At 53.8% G+C, this 22169-nt stretch overlaps 1 protein-coding gene across 1 annotated transcript in view; it reads left to right on the forward strand.

Annotated features, from left to right (window-relative positions):
* The first annotated feature begins 172 nt into the window (after positions 1-172).
* The window catches only part of CCM2 (CCM2 scaffold protein), a 42206-nt gene continuing 20209 nt past the window's right edge, over positions 173-22169 (forward strand). The window contains exon 1 of the mRNA XM_074573853.1: positions 173-417. Within this exon, the coding sequence (XP_074429954.1) occupies positions 388-417 (30 nt within the window). The 5' untranslated portion in view covers positions 173-387. The remainder of the gene's footprint in view (positions 418-22169) is intronic.

Here is a 22169-nt window from a genome sequence, read left to right on the forward strand (position 1 = left end):
GTGGGCGGGGACAACGTGGTGGGCGGGGCCACGCCCATAAGCCGTGCTCAATAGAGGGCGGGGCTTAGGGCGATGGGCGGGGCTAGAGGTCGTGGGCCTGGCGGCCAGCGCACGCGCAGTGCGTCGGGCAGGGAGGACTGACGTCAGTCCTCCGGGCGCGCGCGCGGGGCACGCCGGGAAGCCGCCGCCCAAGATGGCGGCAGGATTGAAAAGTTGTCGGTGGGGCTGAGGCGGGTCCGGGCGGGCTGGGAGCGGGGGCCGAGCCCTGGGTGGGTTCTATGGCCGCTCCCGGGCAGTGAGGCCGGGCTCCGCCGCGCACACAGGCCGGGAGAGCACGGCCGCTGCGGGGATGCCCCGGGGGGGGCCCGGGCCGCCGCCGCCGGAGACATGGAGGAGGAGGGCAAGAAAGGCAAGAAGGTGAGAGCGGAGCGTCCCCGGGGCTCCTCGCCGCCGTGAGGCACGACTGTGCTCTCTGGAGAAGGGTCCTCCGTCAGCCTTGGGCCTGGGGCTGTCCCGTCCCAGGGGTTGTGGCTGGCTGGGCCCTCTGTGGTCCGCGGCCTGTGGTCCTGGAGCCCTCCCGGTGTTGTCTGGAGCCTCCCTTGGCTTCTCCAGGCCTCATCCCCTTACTGGAGTGGCTTCAGGCTCGGTCCTGGCTGAACTGAGCATCTTCCTGGTGGTGTGGTGGCTCTGAGGGCTGGGGCCTTGCTTCGCAGGGGGATGGAGCCCCTCTGCTGTGGGGACAGGCTGAGAGAGCTGGGGGGGTTCAGCCTGGAGAAGAGAAGGTTCCGGGGAGACCTTCCAGCCCCTTCCAGTCCTTCAAGGGGCTCCAGGAAAGCTGGGGAGGGACTCTGGATGAGGGAGGGGAGCCATGGGACGAGGGGGAAGGGTTTTCCACTGACAGAGGGGAGACTGAGATGAGATGTGAGGCAGAAATTGTTTGCTGTGAGGGGGGTGAGCCCCTGGCCCAGGTTGCCCAGAGAAGCTGTGGCTGCCCCATCCCTGGAGGGGTTCAAGGGCAGATTGGACGGGGCTTGGAGCAACGTGGTGTGGTGGGAGGTGTCCCTGCCCAGGGCAGGGGGTGGAATGAGATGATCTTTAAGGTCCCTTCCCACCCAAACCAGTCTGTGATTCTCTCCACTAAAAATCCCTTCTTTTTTTGTCTGAGTGTAGGGCTTGGGGGAGTGCTGCTATGGCCTCGCTGCCTTCCTGCCACCCTCCCATGCTTAGATCACCCTCCTCTTCTCGTCTCCTGGCACCCGTCAAGGCTTGGGGGCTGATTTACCCTTCTGGTTCTCCATCCAGGCTGCAGATGAGATGGTTGGTTAATGAAAAGGCTTTATATATCCTGTGAAACAGTGCTAGATTGTCTTATCTACTGGTTGTGGTACTGAACTGGGAGTGCTCTATATGCATATCTGTTTTATGTTTTTGTATATATATATATATATTGAGTCAACTATAGTCAGGGCTGCTGCGCTGTAAGCGCCTCAGAGGTCTGCAAGCTGTGTCTGCGTTGACGGCAACCAGGCTGCTCTAGTTTCTCTTGTTTAAACCCATTTTTATGTCGTGTGGGGGAGGCGAAGCTCGAGCTGAAGCCTGAGGCTTGCTGCAAGCAATGCTCCCTGAGTGAGGGGGGGAATTGACTCTTTGTAAAATAAACCCTTCCCTCGGTTTGGTGACATAACTTGGGAGAGCGAACAAGTTATTTTTATTTGCTTTGGGGGCACCTGCAGTAACGGCGATTTCAGAAGGTGGCAGCAGAGTCTCCTGCTGAAGCTCTGGTTTGAAGTGATCGGAATAATCACAGAATTAGAAATATGGAGTGGCTTTTTTTTCTGGAGTTACCGTACAGGCTTCCCAAAGCTGGAAAATAAAACCACCGACATCCCCTTGCGATGTCTGGTGACCTGTGTGTGGCATGGCAGGATCTGCAGCACAGGTGGGAAGGGGAATTATTCATCTGGATATGTCGTGTTCCTGCTTTCTGGAAGAAGCAACTCCAGATGCTCCCTCCTGGGGCCGCAGATAATTGTAGGGTAACTTTAGATGTAAGTAAATGCCTGTTCTTTGCGGTAGGCAGGGACTGCAGGGCTGGAAGTGGTGCTCAACTCAAATATGTAGACAAGATGTGATACGTTGTAGAAGTGGAATCAACTCTTTACTCTGCTGAAAACTGTTTTTCTGCTACGTGGGAGAAATCTGGGTGTTTTTGCCTTAGGAAATGGCGCTTTCCCAAAATGCGGTTTATTTCTGTGGCTGGAGAGAGAGCGCTGTCGTACCGGCTGGCATTATCTATGACCTTTGTGCTGCCATCCAGGGGCTTTTAGTGGGAGAAGAAGCAGCCGGCTTCTGGAGTTGCGGATCCTTGGGATGGCTGAGGTGGCAGGGACCTCTGGAGATGGCCTAATCCAGCCTTCTGTGGGGAGCAGACCGTGTCGTGCTGGGTTTTGAGTGTCTCCAAGGATGAAGACTCCGCAGTCCATGCGGGCAGCTTGTTCCATGTTCACCCTCATGCGAAATAAAGTTGTTGAGGTTTTTTTCTTATGCTTGAATGGGATTTGTTGCGTTCCAGTTCATGCCCGTTCCCTAATGTCACTGGGCGGTGACAGGACATGGAGGGACTGGGTGGATTCTTCTTTATTCCCCCACCAGGTCCTCGTACATGCTGATGTGATCCCCCCAACCTCCTCCAGGCTGGATGATCCCGCCTCTCCTCATGTGATAGATGCTCTGATCCCTAAACCCTCCTTGCAGCCTTTCCCTAGACCTGTTCCCACATGTTCCGGTCTCTTGTGTACTGGTGACCCCAGACCTGGCCGCTCTGGTCCCCCCCCTCTACTTCCCTGCTGTCTTGTAGGTGATCCCGACGGATGAGGAGCTCCCTGAGGCCCGCAGGAGTGTGGCTGCAGCTGGGGAACTCGGTGTTGCACAGAGGTGGCATCTCCTGGGCCAACGCACGGGCTTACGGAGCTTCCTGGATGCGAGTTTTCCATTGTAGTGGTGATTAATTAACCCTTGGAGTGGGCACCTCTGACTTGTTTGAGCTTTAATTAACCAAACAGGGTTAATTTGGTGGTGGAGAGTGGTGTATTCATCTGCTGTGCTGCAAAGGTTCCCAGCTGCAGGGGAAAACCTCTTCTTCCCATTTTTTTTTTTTCACATGCTGTAGATTATTGCAAAAGACAGGTGTTCAGCCACCAGCATTTTGGGCTGAAACAGGGCAATTGAGTTTCTTTAGTGCTGCTCCGAAGGGGTATTAGGGCAGGTTTGGTCAGGACTAGGGAGAAAATCCCAGCCCTGCTTTGGGGCTGACTCCAGCTTTAGACAAAGCACGTACTTGGTAAACTGGAGCCCTGGAAATCCAGCCAGGAGCTTGTGTTCCCTGGCTCTCGCTTCCGGTGGCTCACGCCAGCCAGGCTGTCCCAACCGGAATATGGCAGTGGTGGGACGGAGCACATCCAGCCCGCTTTTGGCTGTGGTCACGAGAGCAGGTTTGGGATAAAACACCCGTTTCTCGCTAATTTTATGAGGAAGGGTGGATCGATTCGGAGCATGTTGGCTCTGGCTGCGCCATGAGGACATGTGGCTTCCTTGGTGCTTGCCGGGGCAGTCAGCTGGGCTGTGGGAATCTGCCTGGAGCTGTGAGCCTCCGGTGAGGATGGATGTTCCTGGCACGCCCCTTCCTGGAAAGAGAAGAGGTGGAGGGAGGACAGAGGCAGATTTCTTGGTTATTCTTTCTCTGTAGAGAGGATTTTCCTGCCGGTCTCTGTCGCGGAGGCTCTTACAACACGGGAAATCTGAAGGGTGGCTGTCGGACTGCTGCGGGTGATCCAGTGCAGAGTGCCTGCGTGGTTTTCCCAAAGTAATTCTCTGGGGGTAGCACCAGATACTTTGGGTGGGAAAGAACCTTTAAAGACCATCTCGTTTCAACTCCCTGCCCTGGGCAGGGACACCTCCCACCAGCCCAGGTTGCTCCAAGCCCTGTCCAACCTGCCCTTGAACCCCTCCAGGGATGGGGCAGCCACAGCTTCTCTGGGCAACCTGGGCCAGGGGCTCACCCCCCTCACAGCCAACAATTTCTGCCTCACATCTCATCTCAATCTCCCCTCTTTTAGTGGAAAACCCTTCCCCCTCGTCCCATGGCTCCCCTCCCTGCTCCAGAGTCCCTCCCCAGCTTTCCTGGAGCCCCTTGAGGGACTGGAAGGGGCTGGAAGGTCTCCCCGGAGCCTTCTCTTCTCCAGGCTGAACCCCCCCAGCTCTCTCAGCCTATCTTCACATCGCCCGTTTCACTACTGTTAGCATAAAATTCCTGACTTCTCTAGCTCAGGTATGCCCTAGATCTCTAGCGTTGGTTCATTTTGCCTCTTCCCAGGCCTCTCGCAGCCACTTTGGCAGTTGCCGGATCTTCCTCGTAAAGCTCATCTCGATCTGTAGCACTGAATTCTTTGTGGTTTTAAATGCCGGTTAATATTGAGGATATTGGCCAGTCCAGCAATTCCTTCTCGTGCAGATCATTGGGAAACGTCTGCCAAAACTGAGCTTGTAACTCCGAAGTGTGCTTCGCTCCACGCCAGAGGACTTGGGCGGCAGGGTCCTGTTCCGCACTGGTGTTTGTGGGAGGGAATGGAAAGCCAAGAAGCTTCTGGGGGGGGAAGCAAAGTGGTTATTAAAGAGCTGAAATAGAGATGGTTCTTCTTGAAGCTGGCTGCAGGGCGAGCGCCCAGCCTTAATATAAAAAATATTGAGGGGCTGAGCTTGAAGTAACAGCTCTGGGGGAGTTTCTCCTTTCAGAAGCCTCTTGAGCTTCCTTTGCTATCCTGAATATCCAGCTTGTTCATGCCGGAATAACCACTGGGCTTTGACAAACCCCTCACCCGCGTTCCTGTCTGAGAGTCTATTACTGCAGGAATGGTTCTTCCATGACTTCACTTATTTAGGCCACTTGAGTGAATGCAGTATCTGTATTTTTAGCTTGCTGGGAGGTTTTTAGGCTGATGGAAGCATCCGTATCGACTCAGACCCTACAACGCTTTGCGTACGGAGCCTGGGTCTGTACTTCCAGCTAAAGCAAGCTGTGGGGAGAGCATTCCTGTAGGCTCTGTCACCCATTGCTCTTTTCTGTTCCAAAACCCGATCCCCAGCCCTTCTGGGATGAGTAAATCTGTCGGGTGGGCTGTGACTCCTTGTGATAAAGCTGCTACTGTCACTGGTGGCTGCTTGGTCACTTCACGCCTTGCTCCAAAGCCGTGCTGTGAGCTCCTTTCTCTGCTCCCTGTACCCGTGCAGGAATCTGAGCTGTAATCTGAAAACCTTTTTCCAGAGTAACCGCAGAGTCCGTGGTCCCAGGAGCGCTGCCGCCTTCTCCTTTGCTCCTGGTGTGTCCCTTGTCCCCAGGCTCACGGTGCTGCTCACGAGGAGATGTGACTTGTGGTGGCAACACGGCAGAAGCTGCCCAAGTATCTGCCGACAGGAGCCTGGCTTCTGAGCTCCCCTCACCGACAGATCTAGCTTGAAGTGTTTGTGCTGATTAAAATAATGTGGTTTAAAGTACAGCCGGGGTCCAGCTGTGAGAGATCCTCTTGAGACTCCTCTTACCAAGCCTTGAGACGCACCAGGCTCCCGAAGCGGGGAACAGATGGAATGCGAATGCCTGGTTGAGGCGCTGCCCTTCCTACTCTGTGCTTTAATCCAAAGGCCTGGGCTCTTCAGCTGCTGCGGAACCGAACAGCACTTATGAGGCTATCCCTGGCTCTCCTGCCCGGAGAGCGGTCTCCAGTCCTCCTCTGTGGCCAGAACATCACTCATTGTGTACCGTAGCTGATGTTTCCAGATAACAGACTCATCTGAAGTGGCTAATAGTTGATCTCTCTGCTGCACTGCTTTGTGCAAGCCTCAATGGGACTTGTGCAGGTGGGAACAACTGAAGATCCGCAATATGGCTCTGTGACACCCTCTGGGTTTCCATTGCTTATCCCGTTAAACTTTAACAGTCCCAGTTACAAACCCTGGTGCTGTTTCAGACGAAGCTTGGGAAAATTCCCAAGTGCAACTCGGCGTTTTCCCTAATCGCACTTAAAATCTCTTGCCTGTGCTCAGCAGCTCAAGCAGGAGTAAATTGGGTGTCCCTGTTCCCTCCGAAGGGGTGGCCTCTGGGTTGGGAAATGGGCTTTTTCATTTTTGAGAGCCCTCGCATGATCTAAGTCTTCGTGGGGAAGCCGGCCGACCCGCTAGACTGGGTTTTACCAGCTGCTCTCCTTTGAAGTGCCGGCGCTTGGCTGGCCGCGGGGCTCAGCGGAACGGTCCTGTCCTTGCTGTTCTTGGCTGCTTTTGGCCTTGGCCCAGTTATGAGCAGGGAATTGTTCTTTTTTTCCTCTTCTCAGGGTTTCCTCCTGCCTCCGGAGGAAGCCAAAAAATTCTCTGGAAAATGAGCCAAGGCTGAATGGAGGTGGGATTGTCTTGGGTTTAGGCTTGAAGGGGGGAAATGTGGGGTAAAAGCTGTCTGGGAGGGAAAGGGGCAGGAGAGATGGGGCTCTGGTATGTTGGCTTCAAACAGGACAGGTCTTGTGCCCTGCTCTGGGTGGTGGCATCTTCCTCTTGCTGCTGCTGAAATTCTGCTACTTGGCATGGAGGTTTGGATGGTTCTGGTGGACCTTGTGGTGCCACACAACTGTACTTGTCCAACTTGCAGCTTTTTATAAAGCATTTACTTCAAGAATTAAACATCAGTGTGCTTCTAAAGGCCTGTGAAAGTTGGGGCTCACCCAGCTGAAGTTCAGTGTGATGAGTCTGGCTACTTGTAGGGTGCGTTTTAGTCTTGCCCATGTCCTACTTGGAGACCCTCTGCCCTGTCTGGGGCAGAGTGAGGACCTGTGGTGTCATGAAGGACTGGAAGACTCTGGAAAAATGTGTTGGTGTTATCCTGCAGCGTATGGAGCTTTGCTCCCACCTCTCCCAGTGCTCTGGGATGCTGGTGGAGTCCTCTCCTCGCGTGGTGGGTCACCTTTTCCAGCTTGGGGGTCTCAGCTGTGGTGGGAACTGTGGTATGGGACATCTCCAGCAGCCCCTCTCCTGGCCTTAGGTATATACCCCCTGGCTGGAGGGACAAGAGTGGCTGTAGGTGGGCATGGAGCTGTGGTGTAGGTGGGCATGGAGCTGTGGTGTAGGTGGGCATGGAGCACACCTCACGTGGTGCTCGCTTAGGAGAACTTACCCTGAGGATCAGGGAGGGCTTCACAGCAGGGCTATCCTTCTCCCTCACTGCTTGTATCCCGCTGACCTTGTGCCTCTCGTGGTAGGTGGGATCATCCTGCGTGTTCAATAGTTGTGTGGCCGCAGTGGCGTGCTGCTGCTGTGGGTCTCAGGGGGCTGGGTGGGAACTCAGGCATGTCTCAAACACAATGTACATCCCCAAAATAGGGACACTGGAAGCTTGAGAGGCCACTTGAGACCCGCCGCTTGACTCGGTTAAACACAAGACGCCTGGCATTTTTGTGGCGGAGGGTGGTGAGCCTGCTGGGAGGGGCAGCCCTGCTTCCCTCCATCCCAGCTCCTGCCCCGTCCTTGGCACTGGTTCCAGGGCTCGTCTCCTGCCCGCCCGGCTTCCTGCACTGCCCGACGTGTGCCGTGGTGGGAGCAGGACAGCCCTTTCCTCTGGCAGGCGGCCACTTAGATAAGAGGGTCTGCTCTCAGGGCTGTGGCCAGCCTCCCTTGTCTCAAGGCAGACCCTAAAACCAGCGAGGGAGGTCAGCAGACACAGGGATACATTCCCACTTTGCTTCCCTCCTGGAATTGTGGACGTACTGAGCTGGTGCCATGTCTCTAGCTGACCTTTGAGGTTCATAAACTGCTCTGCAGACCAGGCTCCCACCCTGTCCCATGGTGTTCTCCATGGTGTGCTGTTGGGCAGCAGCATGGCTCCTTCACCCTTGGGCTCAGCCTGCTCAGGATTGTGTCACTTCCCCCATCTTGAACTGGGAGATGACCCAGTGCCTTTCCATCAGCATTATAAACATGTCACCGACTTGCAGGGATCTGCAGGTGGCATCTCCTTGGCATTGCTGCTTGTCCAGGCTGAAGGAGGCTTGGTCTAAGTTACGCAGCTCCTCTTGGGCTTGTGGTCAGCCCCATCCTGAGCACCTTCCTGGCTTTCCCAGTCTTCCCCCGTCCCTGGGAGATGGGAGGATCAGAGCGTGGTGTCGGGGTGGTAATTCCAAGAAATGTGGTGTTTTGCTGGGTGGAAGCAGGTGAGACTCTGCCCGGTCAGTGAGGTGGGGAGCGTGCTGTCTGCCTTGCTCCAGGCTCTGCCTCTGCCCAGCTGCTTGGCCGCAGACAAACCTGAAATGTTCTGTTCTTTCCTCATTTCTACCCTTGCTTAAGTGATGTTTTCAGTAAATGTTGCCACCTCACTGATGTCCCTTTTCCAGATGACCAGTGCAGGTTCCTGGGATGGCGTCCTCACCACAAAGACGGACTTTCTGCTGGTCAGGAGCTCCCAGCTCCTCCTCCCTTTTCCCATCCATCCTCGTGTCCTCCCTGGTGCTGGCTGGCACCAGGACATGAATAGCAGCTGTGACTGGAGGCGAGTTCCCCGAGACAGGAGGACAAAGCTCTGCTTCAGGGTCACAGCAGTATCCTGACTTCCAGCTATAGGAAAGACCTTCCAGCTGGCCACAACCTGTGTTTTCGGATGCCCTGTGTTGGCTGCTCTGGCTCCCAGCAGCTGCTGGGGGGTGGGGTGTTTGGTTCGTGTTTGCTTTCACCTGCAAGGATGTGCAGAAATACTTGCCCAAATAGAGCTCCAGGGTGGTAGTGAGGCATCCCCTTGAAGCTGGGGAGATAGCTCTTCTGAAAGATCTGGTTGATACTCACATGCAGCTGGAATGCGTTGTCGTCTTCTGGGTGATCACAGGAAGCAGAGGGAGAGCATCCTGGCTGCTGCTGCTTCTTGCTACCTAGATGTCTCTATTCCTGCTGCTTTCCACCTCTGTGCATGTCCCGGTTGTGGCTCCTATGGGTTTTAAGGATGGAGCAACATGAGGGAGTGGGGCTGGTGGTGAGGGGCGTTGCTGCGGGATCGTCTTTTGGGGGAGCTTATCCAGGGCAAGCGATGACCGTGGCCTGGGGGTGATAGAGGTGACTTATTCTGCCCCCCTACTCTGCTGAGACCCCACCTGGAGTACTGTGTCCAGCTCTGGAGCCCCCAACATAAGAAGGACCTGGAGCTGTTGGAGCAGGGCCAGAGGAGGCCCCGGAGATGCTGGGAGGGCTGGAGCCCCTCTGCTGTGGGGACAGGCTGAGAGAGCTGGGGGGGTTCAGCCTGGAGAAGAGAAGGCTCCGGGGAGACCTTCCAGTCCCTCAAGGGGCTCCAGGAAAGCTGGGGAGGGACTCTGGATCAGGGAGGGGAGCCATGGGACAAGGGGGAAGGGTTTTCCACTGACAGAGGGGAGACTGAGATGAGATATTGGGAAGAAATTGTTGGCTGTGAGGGGGGTGAGCCCCTGGCCCAGGTTGCCCAGAGGAGCTGTGGCTGCCCCATCCCTGGAGGGGTTCAAGGGCAGGTTGGACGGGGCTTGGAGCAACGTGGTGTGGTGGGAGGTGTCCCTGCCCAAGGCAAGGGGGTGGAATGAGATGGTCTTTAAGGTCCCTTCCAACCCAAACCAGTCTGTGATTCTGTTCGGGGTTAAAGCTTCACAATCACGGAAGCTAATGGTTCCACTTGGACCTTCACCCTCTGGTAACCTCCACCGTGCACCCCACCGCTGCTGAGGCCGGCGTGGGAAAAGACAGACCCTGCAGCAGAGCTTAACGTACCACACATTTTCCCTGGGCTCGCATGCCTGGGTTGTTGAAATAGTTTTCCTGTTGTGGGTTTTGCTCGGTACAAAATAACTCTACCGTGTAATTGGGTAAATGGTTGCTTTGCTGTTTGGTCAGAGAATGGCAGACAAAGCTCAAGCTTCTTAAAACTCCGTTGCTGGCACAAGACGCTGGCTGAAGTAACGATGCCGGCTTTCAAAAATGTAACTCGCACTCTGTAAAACTTTCTGTGATGGAAGCCCTGACCCAACACGAGTCTGGGTCCAGCCCCGCGTAAAGGCGTGAGGTATCCTGGACCCTGCAGCCCCAGTTCCTTGTGTCTTGTGGAGCAGCGCTGAAGCCTCTAAAGTCTCCCTTTCGCGTGTGTAACATCCAGAAAGGAGATAAAGGTTTCTATTTCAGAGGCACAGCCTGTTTCTGTGCTGGTGGAAGCCTGAAGCCCTGCAGGAGTAGCACTGTGGGGCGAGATGGTGCCTCTTTAGCCCAGAGACCCCCCTGAACTTGAGCAGTTGCCACATTTCCGACACGTGGACTTGATGCACGGGGACTCGGCAGGCTGGCTGAGCGGCAGACATGAAGCTCTGCCCTGTGGGATGTGTTTCGGTCTGAGGCTCATCTCCACAGACCCATGGCAGGCTGCAGAGCCTGGTTTTCCAGGGATATGACCAGGAAGCCCCCAGGTTTGCTGTGGGGCCACCAGGACCACAAGTCTTAAAGCAGTGACTTAAAAAAGAGTTAGTAACTTGTCTCCTCGGTGGTGGCTCTTCTGCAGAGCCCTAATCCTTTCCCCAGCCTGCAGCATCCCGCTCCCAGGGCAGTGTTTTCAGTATCGCACAGGCTTAATCTCCATTTATTTTACTTTTCACGAAGCCGTATCGGTCTCCGGTGCTTTTTGATCCTTTCACGCTAGGATTTAGTTGCAGCAAAAAAAAAAAAAAGGGGGGGGCAAATCAAAGGAGAAAGTGCTTTGCAGAACCACAGAGTTTAAGCTGGCTCTGGAGCTGCACTGTGGGGGTGTAAGGAGAGGTGGCCACAGGTCTCGTGATGCTGTTGGTGGCCACAGAAAAGCGCTCACCTGGTACTGGCCAAACAGGGAAAACGAGGTATGAAGTTGCACTCTTCCGGGGCTAGCTGGGTGCTTTACTTGGCTACCGTAGGGAAAAACAGTTGCACGCCACTAAATCCCGGTAGGTAACTGGAATATACTCGTAGGCGATGCAGGCGGATCAGCGTTGCTGTGAAACTTTGGAAATGTCAAGCCTGGCGTTCAGCAGAGGTCTTTGAGTCCCGTTTATGCTCAAGCCTGCAGAAAGGGCCGAAAAAATGCAGCGGCAAATTCTGCTTTGTGGGAAGGTGCTGCTACCTGGGGGGGGCACTCTCCGGGACTGGGTTTCAGCTGGAGTTTCCTGGAAGCAAAGCCACAGCTGGCTGACACCTGGGAAGTTTTCCTTTGCCCGTTTTAGGTTTTGGAATGGGAGCTACGGTCCACGGTGCCCAACTGCGTTCACGTCTGCCTGAGGTCTTGTGTTTTGTGCTGTTGACGGCTTCTCTGACGGTAGCTCCTGTTAATCTTCTCTGGCTTGGGCTCTTAGAAACCTGCGGTAGTCGCCCAGCCTGACCCATGCGGGTGTTTTCTAGCCAGTTAGGGTAGGAATAAGATGTTCTCATGTAGCAATAAGTATCCCGAGAGCTCTGTGCGACCAAGATATTGCTGAGGGTCCATGGACACAGAGCAGAGCAGGAGCAACCTTCTCCCCAGCCAATACACCTGGCAAAGGTGAGCGGGTTCATACACCTGAATCCTAACTCTGCATCCGTTTGAGTCTGTAAGTCTCCTGCTGTTAGAATTGTAGAATGCTTTGGGTGGGAAGGGACCTTTAAAGCCCACCCAGTGCCACCCCCTGCCCTGGGCAGGGACACCTCCCACCAGCCCAGGTTGCTCCAAGCCCCGTCCAACCTGGCCTTGAACCCCTCCAGGGATGGGGCAGCCACAGCTTCTCTGGGCAACCTGGGCCAGGGGCTCACCACCCTCACAGCCAACAATTTCTGCCTCACATCTCATCTCAGTCTCCCCTCTGTCAGTGGAAAACCCTTCCCCCTCGTCCCATGGCTCCCCTCCCTCATCCAGAGTCCCTCCCCAGCTTTCCTGGAGCCCCTTGAGGGACTGGAAGGGGCTCCAAGGTCTCCGCGGAGCCTTCTCTTCTCCAGGCTGAACCCCCCCAACTCTCTCAGCCTGTCCTCGTAGCAGAGGGGTTTCATCCCTCAGATCATTCGTTTTGTGTGACTTTGCTCCATTTCTCTTCTTTCCAAAGAATCTTCATGATCTCCAAATCGGAGGACGTGACCTGGTTGTTGCTTGTACCTGTGTCCAGAGCCATACCTCCAGCGGAGAAGCACCAGCTTCTGACCGAGGAGGTAGATCTTGGCTTGGCTCCGGCAGCCGTTAGGAGAGAAGCATTGCAGGGTGTTCTGTGGGCACCGTCTGTGCCGCCTGGCAAATCCCCTTTGGAAACGCTCAATGGGGTGAGCCAGAAACTGGGATTTCAACCAGGAGGCTCTGGATGAAGAAGGAGCTCGAGGGCGCTTGGTCGGTCTGTTTGCAGGGCAGGTGTAGCCGTTTGTGATGGGAGACGAAAGGCTGGGAGTCGGACGCTCTGCGCTTTGCTTTATAAACAGCTTATTTCCCCAGGCTGAAGCGCGCAGCGTGGGGCTGCCCTTTCCTCCTCTCCGGGAACTGGGAGACTCGGTGCTGATGGGACCAGCCCAGACACTGGTGAAGGACTTCACAGGGAGCCTGACATATGGATTTTTAACTTACTTTCCATGCTTCATCTCAAACTACAGCTGCTTCCTGCCTTAATCTTTATGTTGATGCCTTGCTTTTAAGATGTTAAGGTTTTCCCCTTCCCCAGAGGCAAGGTAGGATAACCGAAAATTCACCACGTCAGCTCCATCGGTGTTTCCGAGGGAAGATGAGCTGCTGTAAAATCGCCCGGTGTCTCTGTTTTATGGTGCCTTAAAGGCAGGTAAAAGCAGAACTAGGGGCTGAAATAAAGGGGATTAATTCCCCTCTGTAGCGTGAGGGGAGCTTGGGTGATTTCCTTAACGCAGCTCTCAATTATAGGTGGTTGAACTGGGCAAAATGGGAGGTCTGGATCTGACCTGTAGCAGGCAGCTGTGGTCGTGGGTGCGTCCGCCTGTGTATTTGCAGGGTGGAGAGCGCTGTAAATAAATTTAAAAAAAAAAATAATCTGAAATAAATGAACTTTGGCAGGAAAGCAGTCAAAGGATTTATGGAAAGCGATGGAACTGCCAAGCTAATTGCTGAAGCCGGAGTCTGCAAAATGCAGAGGTCAGAGCCCGGCTGACCCGCCTGCGGGCTGTGTAACGAGAGCTCCTGCTTCCCCTCTCCGCCACTGAATTCCTCTGGGCGGGAATACTAATGGTAAAAAGGATACCAAAATCCCTGGTTTCGCAAAGCCTTGGCAAAGTTTGAAGTAAATATTCTCGAGCGGTTGGCTCCTAACAGAGGAGGTGGCAGGAGCCAGACTGAGCCGTGGCGGAAGTGTAGGCTCCGGCCCCTGCCCAAGGCCGGCTCTGGAGCTTGTGTGCCGCTGTGTCGGAGCAGGGTGAACCCTGGAAGAGGGTGATTTGGGGCATTTCCCCCCTTTCTTTGTCACCTGCCCTCTGGAAATGAGTGATCGTGTCCCCAAGAGCCCTTGTCTTGCAGCGTGGCTTCTCTCTGCTTCCAACTAGCTCAGCTTTCTGTGTCTGTGCTCGATGGATGGCTAAACCCACGCAGGGACCGCATGGGAGCCCAGCTGGGGAAGAATGTAGGGAATATCTGGTAAACTCAGCTCTTCAGAAGAGCGATTAGAGGCTTCTTGAAATGTCTCTGCAAATTTAGTTTGACTCGCATAAAACTCCGCTCTGCTTCATCCTGTTTTACTGGCTCTGACGCCGTTCAGAACAGAGACTTAAAAGCGGTGTTTTCCATAAAGTCCTTCAAATTCCTTACTTAGTCTCGTCTGACTAGTGTGGATTTGGTCGCCAGCCTTTTAATAGGCTTCTCCTTGTCTCCCCAAGTATTTTTTTGGTGTTTACCTAGCCAGAAGCGTAATACCAAACCCTTCTAGTGTTGATGCAGGAGTTCACCAAGCAGACTTTTCTCAAGCAAAGCAAATATTCTAAGCTCTAAAACCCGACACCGAAAGTGCACTTTGTGCTGCTGGATGTGGACGGTGTGAACTTCAGGCCTGCCCCGCTTTTTTTTTGTGACCTTGTTAGGTCAGTAAAATAAAGCAATTTCTTTATTAAAAAGAGGAAATGGCCACCTTTCCTGGTTTAATTTGAGGTGTGAAGCCTCTTTGGAGAGTTTCTCTCCGCTGCTGCGGTTGGGGATTGAAGGGGCCCCGCTGCTGAAGCAGATCTGGGGCTTTACGTTCCAAAGCATGTTTCCCGCGACCTCTCCTTAGAAGTGATTTCCAGCTGTCGATTACTCATCTTGCTCTTGGGTGGGAGCATTCGGGGCTCCACATCCTCTTCTTGCAGGAACCGAAAGCTGAGGCCTCGTTAACGCTGCACTAGAGGGATTAATTAGTAACTTCATTAGGTATCTGCATAGCTCCAGGCTGCCAGGAAGGGCTTTAGGGCAAGGTGGGTTCGTGCGAAGCCTGGAGAACGCCAAAGGCTTGTCTTCTGCTGAGGCATCATGGGGACCTGGGTATAGCGGTGGGAAGGAGACGTGGCTACGAGGGATGAGACCCAGCACTGGAAGGTGGTTTCTGGGGGTGTGAGACACCAGCACGTAGGACATGGAATCGTAGAATGGTTCAGGTTGGAAAGGACCTTAAAGATCATCTGTTCCGGGCATCGGCTGCTGGTAGAGGTCAGAAGCTGAACACAGCTCAACAAACATGGCTTGTGTTCCTCTGTGAAATCCTGCTGCCATCACAGACCCCTTTTTTTAAGCTCCCGTGTGTGTTGGGAGGTGTGTAGCTGGGGAAGTGTGGTGTACTGGCTGGACGGAGCCCTAAACTGGAGGCAAAATTGGAGGAGGAGGAGGTTGAGGACTTGGTTGCAATGCTGAGCTTTCAACATTGGAAGTCACCTGAGATGACTTGACCTGGTCTGGCAGCTCGGTGTTGCCCAAAGGGGAAGGTCTAATCCCTTTTTTTCTCCCTGTCCTGGCCGTGACAACGTGCTGGGCTGGTGGGCATGGGTCCGACAGGTGCGTTTCTGTGGATATTGCTGTTAAAGAAGATGGTAGAGCTGGTGAGGCCAAGAGCTTCAGTGGGATGAGTGCAGTGTGTCAGCCAAAAGCTTTGTTTGGTGGGGAAGAATGAGCCTTCTACACCCAGGCTGAAGATCAGTGTGCTCTGGTGTTGCAGGAGATGCCAGGACAGCTGGGCTAGCGTGGTGGCTAGAGTCCATATCTCTTAAAAATCGGTGCCTCTTTGAGAAGGTCGTTAATCTTCTTGTAAAGCAGCAGCTTAAAATATCAGGTTTGGCAGGGTGTGCCTGCCTGGGGGTTCTGGAGAGCCTGGCCTTGCGGAAGGAGCTGGTACATACTTGTGGTTTTGGCGGAATTGGCCAATGGCCGGCAACAGGTGCTCCCCCCCCAACCTCTCGTACACAGAGAGGAGGAGGAGAGAGAGAGAGAGATTTACGAGTTTAGAAGAAACTAAACTACTTTAATGAAATATTAATAATAAAATAAAAAAGAAAATAATGAAACAGATACAATATATACAAAACCGTATTAAGCTCCCAGGATGACATCACTGGCAGGCACTGGGAAAGTCCCAGACTGGACTCAGTGATGGGTGGGAACTGGATTCCAGAGCTGGAGTCAGGAACGCACGGATCGTGATCAAAGGCAGACGAACAGACAGGGTCCTCTTCGGACATCGGCCATTGAAGAAAGAGAGCCTGACCCTTTGATCCCTCAGCTTTTATACTGAGCATGGGGCAGATGGGATGGAATACCCCTGTTGGTCAGTTTTGGGTCACCAGTCCTGTCCGCTCCTCCCTGCAGGTGGGACCCCTCTACACTCTTCTGCTTCCGACCTTCCAATGGAGCAAATATTGAAATCAGCTGACCTGGGTTGTTATACCAATAAGTATAAGCAAGAAGCTCTCTGCGTACCGTTCCTTGGCACAAAGTGTAAGCGGTGGTCTTATCACTCTGAGAACGAACAATTTTCGGCACAACATGTTGTTCATTTCGGAGGGTTAGAAGATGCGTAGTTGAGAAGTAAAATTACCGAACAGAGAGTTGGTTCTGTTTTACCTCAAACCGCGACAATACTAGGAGGACAAGGACGAACTTAGTAAAAATTGGATTTGCCAAGTCCTCTTCAAAGGTGCCGTGAAGTCTTGGGCCTCTGACGTGAAAGAAAAACAGCTGAGGTGCCTCCCTGCGGGGAAAAGCTTTTTGTTTTTCCCCACTGGAAAAAGTGCGACCTGTCTGAAGGATGCTTGCGTCCATCCAAGGTAGAGCTGTCTGCCTCGACTCTGACGGGAATGCCTGGCTGTGGGGGTCTGGACGGGCTGCAAGCTGCTTTTTGGAAGGCTTTAAATAAAGCTTGAGTTGTCCTTGAAGCTGGAACAGTGCTGGATTTAGGGGAGCAGCTCTGCCCTCCGGGAGCTGGATGTCACCTCGGGAGATGTTCCTTGCAGGACCTGCCTGGGACTGGTGCTCGGTTTCTACAGGGAAACCAGTGTCCCTGTGTCTTCAGCTGGCTTCCTTCATGGAAAACGCTGTCTGAGAGATCTCTGGGCACAGGGGGAGATCGGGTTTGGGAGGAGGTAGTTTTAGGGTGTCTTAAAATAGCTTGGGACATCATCCCTGAGTTGAAGTCATCCCTGAGCTATGTGGACACAAACCCAAGTTGCCCCCACACGACTCCTCTGGTCTCCTCCGTGCTGTAAATTGTACACGATTATCTCAGAGTGGTGCTTGGTTTGAGGTGTGCTGGGGCTTTGGAGGGATGTTGTGAATTCCCTGTGTCCTCAGTGGGACTAAAGGGACAGACATCCTGAGCGGTGATCTGGAGAACTTGTTCTTGAGGGAGCTGCCCAAAATACTGATCCTTACGTGGGTTCTCCTGAAGGTACACAGGTGTTAACCCACCGCCCTTTAGCTGCGCAGCTCAACGTAGCAGCCAAGCAGGGAGATGGGACATTGAGCGTCTCTGTGGGTTTCCTTGAGTGGTTCTGGTGTGGAAAAGCAGCTTGGAGATCTTCTGCAGTTGGCTCCCTGGCCACCAGCAGCATCAGTCCACCGGCCTCTGTGCCTGGTATGTGCCTGGATGAGCAGCAGGGCAAAGGCAGTGTCTGACTGCAGAGGGGTCACAGAATCACAGAATGGTGGGGGTTGGAAGGGACCTCTGGAGATCACCCAGTCCAACCCCCTGCCAGAGCAGGGTCACCCACAGCAGGTGGCACAGGAACGCGTCCAGGCGGGTTTGGGATGTCTCCAGAGACGGAGACTCCCCCGCCTCTCTGGGCAGCCTGTGCCAGGGCTCTGCCACCCTCAAAGGGAAGAAGTTCCTCCTCATATTGAGATGGAACTTCCTATGGTCAAGTTTGTGCCCGTTACCTCTTGTCCTGTCCCCGGGCACCACTGAGAAGAGCCTGGCCCCATCCTCCTGACACCCCCCTTTCAGTATTTATAAGTGTTAATAAGGTCCCCCCCTCAGCCGTCTTTTTTCCAGACTGAAGAGCCCCAGGTCTCTCAGCCTTTCTTCACAAGAGAGATGTTCCAGTCCCCTCAGCATCTTTGTAGCCCTTTGCTGTCCCCTCTCCAGCAGTTCGCTGTCCTTCTTGATCCGGGGAGCCCAGAACTGGACACAGTGCTCCCGGTGTGGTCTCACCAAGGCAGAGCAGAGTGGGACGATGACCTCCCTACACCTGCTGGCCACGCTCTTCTTGATGTCCCCCAGGATGCCATTGGCCTTCTTGGCCACAAGGGCCCATTGCTGGCTCATGGGCATCCTGTTGTCCCCCAGGACTCACAGGTCTCTTTCCACAGAGCTGCTCTCCAGCAGGTCACCCCCAACCTGTCCTGGTGCATGGGGTTATTCCTCCCCAGGTGCAGCACCCGACACTTGCCCTTGTTGAATTTCATAAGGTTCCTCTCTGCCCAGCTCTCCAGCCTGTCCAGGTCTCTCTGGATGGTGGCACAGCCTTCTGGTGTGTCAGCCACCTCTCCCAGCTTTGTGTCATCGGCAAACTTGCTGAGGGTGCACTCTATCCCCCCATCCAGGTCATCGATGAATGTATTGAACGGCGCTGGACCCAGCACTGACCCCTGGGGAGCACCACTCGTCACTGACCCCCAACTAGACTCTGTGCAGTCCTTCGCCGCTGCATCACAAACCCCCTTTTCTCTAAGGGCTCCCGAAGGAGCTGGTGCCACTTTGCATCCTTTATTTTTATGGGAAGGGAAAAGGGAGGTCTCTCGGTACCCCTGGTACTACGTGCGGTGTGTGTCCTGAGAAGGACAGAAAGGTTTGAAGGTGCCTAAGCTGCAAACACGCATTCTTAATGCAGGGCTTTTGGCTCCTTGGACGCATGAAAATGAATCCCAGAGAACATGTGAAAACAAACCAGACCTTATTTACTCCTGCCAGAAACCTCCCCAGATCCTTTATCTGACAGTCTAGACAAAAACCTGTCAAGCAGTTTATGTCTACAGTGAGTCAACGCAAAGGTTATTTCCTTGTGAAAGGATCTTCTCAGCAGCTAGCCATAAACTACGTGATTACAGGTCTGGGGCTTTCACCTTTCCTCTTTTGGTATGCAAAGAATGGGAATAATCGTCTGAAAAGGGGAACTAAAGCGGCTGTGCCGGAGGATGGGGCGCGGAGGAGCTTAGACATTCCCATGGCCACCGCTTCCTTCCCTTCCCCGACTTGTAGGACTTTGGGCTCGGAGTGGTCAGTGTTACCCAACGCTTGTTTTGTGCGCGGCATCAAGGTTGAGCAGTCCTTTGGTTCCGATAATTAATGAGGAGCTTGGTCCTGCCCCAAATCCTCAGTTCGACGGTCCTCAGTCTCAAAGCTTCTCTCCTTGATGGTGGTGACATCTACTGTCAGATGTCCCACTTCCCATAAACCTTGCTTTTGTGTGCTGCGAACTCTTGTGAGGTGAATCCATAGCCTTGGTTGTCTGTGGAAGATGCCAAAAGGCTGGTTTTAGGACAAAAACTTCTTGGATGTTGTCCTTGGTGTCTGTGGAACCAAAGCTATCTGCCTTAGTGGGGTCTTGGGTGGCCTGCAGCTGGGAAGAGACCTCAAATGGAAAACACCAGTAAGGCAGAACTTCACCTTCTCTGTGGCTGCCTGGTGGTCACATCTGTGGCCTCCTACCTGACCTCCCCATGGTGGCCACCTCCTGGACCTGGGGTATTGATCTCCTCTGTGTGGGTGGCCTTCACCTCTGCTTCTGAGGCTTGAAGAAGCAACTGGGCTGGGGAATGTGGTCTTAAAATCATCCCTGCAGCCGGCAGGGACCTGGGAACACAGGGATGACGTGTGGTCTCCAGGGGGTGGTTGTGCCAAAGCGTTGACTGATGCTGATGGATCTCTGTAAGAGTTGTCTAAGTGGATGAAGGACCATGAGTAATGGCACTGCTCTGACCAGACTCCTCGGGAAGGCCCATAAACCATGTTTAAGACACAAATTAAAACTGCTACGTTATTCCCAGCTGCTTCCATGACCTCTTTCATCTTTGCTGCATGATTTGCTGGTCTGGTACAGAAATGGTGGGAGCTGGGAGAGACCTCCTGGAGCTGGTTCTGACGCTGGACAACCTCAAGGTTTTGGGTGCTTTGGGGATGGACGTACGGCAACCTTGTCTTTTGGGTTTGTTTGCATGAAGCTGCAACTTCGACGTGACTCTAGAAGCTGGACTTTAGGAGAAGAGCCCGGACAGAAACCTTTTTGGGTGGAAAAAAGCTTAGGGATGCGAAGCAAATCTTTAAACTTGGAAAGAAGGCAAGTGTTTAAATCCTTTAGTGGATGGATGGATGGATGGATGGATGGATGGATGGATGGATGGATGGATGGATGGATGGATGGATGGCTAACTGGAGATCGCTCCACTTTGCTTGTAAATAGGGTTCTAGATCTAAAGATCCACTTTTTGGCATAAATAAATGTTTATCTTGCAAGTTGATGTTAATGATATTGAGCAGGAGGGGGCTTAATGCTTGAGCCGAAGCGATCTAGTGTCCTGCGTTAATGGCGCTATGTGCAGCCGAAAACTGGGGAAAGAGGGAAAAGAGAAGAGGGGAAGTGAGTTTGCTTCCTTCTCACCTCGCTTTGCTGGGATCACCTGTGTGTAACTGGTTTTCCTCCGGGAAAGGGGAGGACATCGCATCCCAAGGAATCGGCTGGAGCCAGGGAAGCTGGTAAGCTCGTGTTTCCCTTTCCCAGCCAGCGATGGAAAATACGGTTCCGTATCCGAAGAGAACGGACTTGCCCATGGCCAGGCAGCTCCGGGGCTTTCTCGTGTTAAAACTCCACTTGGTTTCTGCTCTCTGGCACCTTTCTGATCACTGAATTTTGGCAGGACCCCCTGGAAACTATGGAAAAACAGGAACTCTCCCTCCAAAGTGTGCTCCCAGTGCCGATAAGGCTGCAAATAAACTGATCTTACCAGCCTTTTCCCCTACAAATATTGATAAAGGCTAAAGCTGAAAGACTTAGACGGTACTGCCACTGCACCCTTGGAGAACCTCCCCTGGCCGGCTGTTTCCAGGTGCTGCTGGGACCGGCAGAAGGCTGTTTCCCGCCGCCAAGACCCCTCAATATCACCTTACATTGGAGTGGGAGAGGCAGTGAGGACGTGCCGGGTCTGGGTCCCCTGGGCAAGAAGGTATTGGCTTCTTTTCTCTTGCCCGCAGTGCTTAAATTTACCTTGGAATTTAAGCTGGGCTTAAATTCTGCCCGGTCCTGCAGATGGGGATTCCTGAAATCGGGAAGAGGAGGCAGATGGAGGTTAAATGAAGCACTGAGGGACAGCCTGGGTTAAGCCTGGCTTAGGAATTACTGCTCTTGGAAGAGGATTTCATCGGAGGCTGTAAGGATGCCTTCCCCTCCTTTTGGTCGGAGGATCTGCTGCGAACTGGGAAGCTGAGTCAAGGCAAACCTCCCCGCGCGTCTCTGCCTCCGGCTTCTCGCTCCAGATGTGTCGGCTCCAGCCTGGCTCAGCTGCGCACCCGGAGATGAAAGCCGTGGGTGGAGAGAGCTGAGCCGGGGCGGTAGGAATCTCTTCTCCGGGAGGGAGGAACAAGGCTCTGCTAAAAATAGCCGGGGAAAATTCCTTTCCTCTTGCCTTAGAGGAAAATCCTGGCGGGGAGGCCGGAGCCCAGCTTAGCTGGCAAGGCTGTCCGAAACGTGAAAACACGGAGCTGAGCCTTGTTTTGGAAGTGGGTTTCTGTGCAACCGTCGCCTTTAGTCTTGAGCTGCTGCGTTGTTTGGGGTTTTTTTTAAGACAGACTTGGGCACCAGCTCACTGTTTTTAGGAAAATTATGTTTCGACATTACTTGGATTTAATAATGTGCTTGTTTGAAGGAGCGGCTTTGAAATCAAATAGAGCGTTTCTGGCTGAAATATGAATTATTTTTTTAATTTATTTCACTCTGAGTGTCAGCTCCGCATCATCCTGCTGGGATCTGGGGAGGAATGAGAGGTCCCGGTGGCCAGCGGAGACCTCTCACTCCTGTCTCAGCCCAGTGGAGATGAAGCCACGTCTTCTGGAGAACCTGGAGGGGGTGTCCCACCAGCAGGCTGTTGGTTAGAGGGGCAGGATCACCTCCAGAAGCTTCCCTAGGAGTCGGTCAAAATGATCTCCCAGAAGATCCATGTCGGAGGAAAGCAGTTGGGGTTAGAAGGGGGGTGGATAACTAACGTGGTTTAAACGGAGCTGGAAAACCGCCCACAGGATGGGCTGAGGAGGGACAGTGACCTCGACCAAAACTCTTCCTTTGTGCCCCGGTGAGCACAAAACTATTTTTACCTGTTGCTAAAACAGGAGTTGCACGTGATCTGTTCTGCGGGCAAGGTTGCAAGAGGTCCGGAGCCTCCTTGTCGAAGGAATGGAGCCTTATCCCTCTTCTCCTGACCCCCAGCACATCGGGTTGTGGTCTCAGCTCCTCAAGGATGGAGGGGACACCGCTCCAACTGCCCTTTCCGGTGGTCACCTTGCAATAAGATCTTCCACTGGAGAATCCGTGTGAAACCGAGAAGTCCCACGCAAAGCCTGAGCATCGCTGGCTCTGCCGGTCCTGGGAGCGGAGTTGTCTAAGACGACTCTTCAGCAAGACGTAGGAAGAGCTGCAGG

The sequence above is a fragment of the Larus michahellis genome, chromosome 2, assembly GCF_964199755.1.
Source record: "Larus michahellis chromosome 2, bLarMic1.1, whole genome shotgun sequence".
Taxonomy (NCBI): domain Eukaryota; kingdom Metazoa; phylum Chordata; class Aves; order Charadriiformes; family Laridae; genus Larus; species Larus michahellis.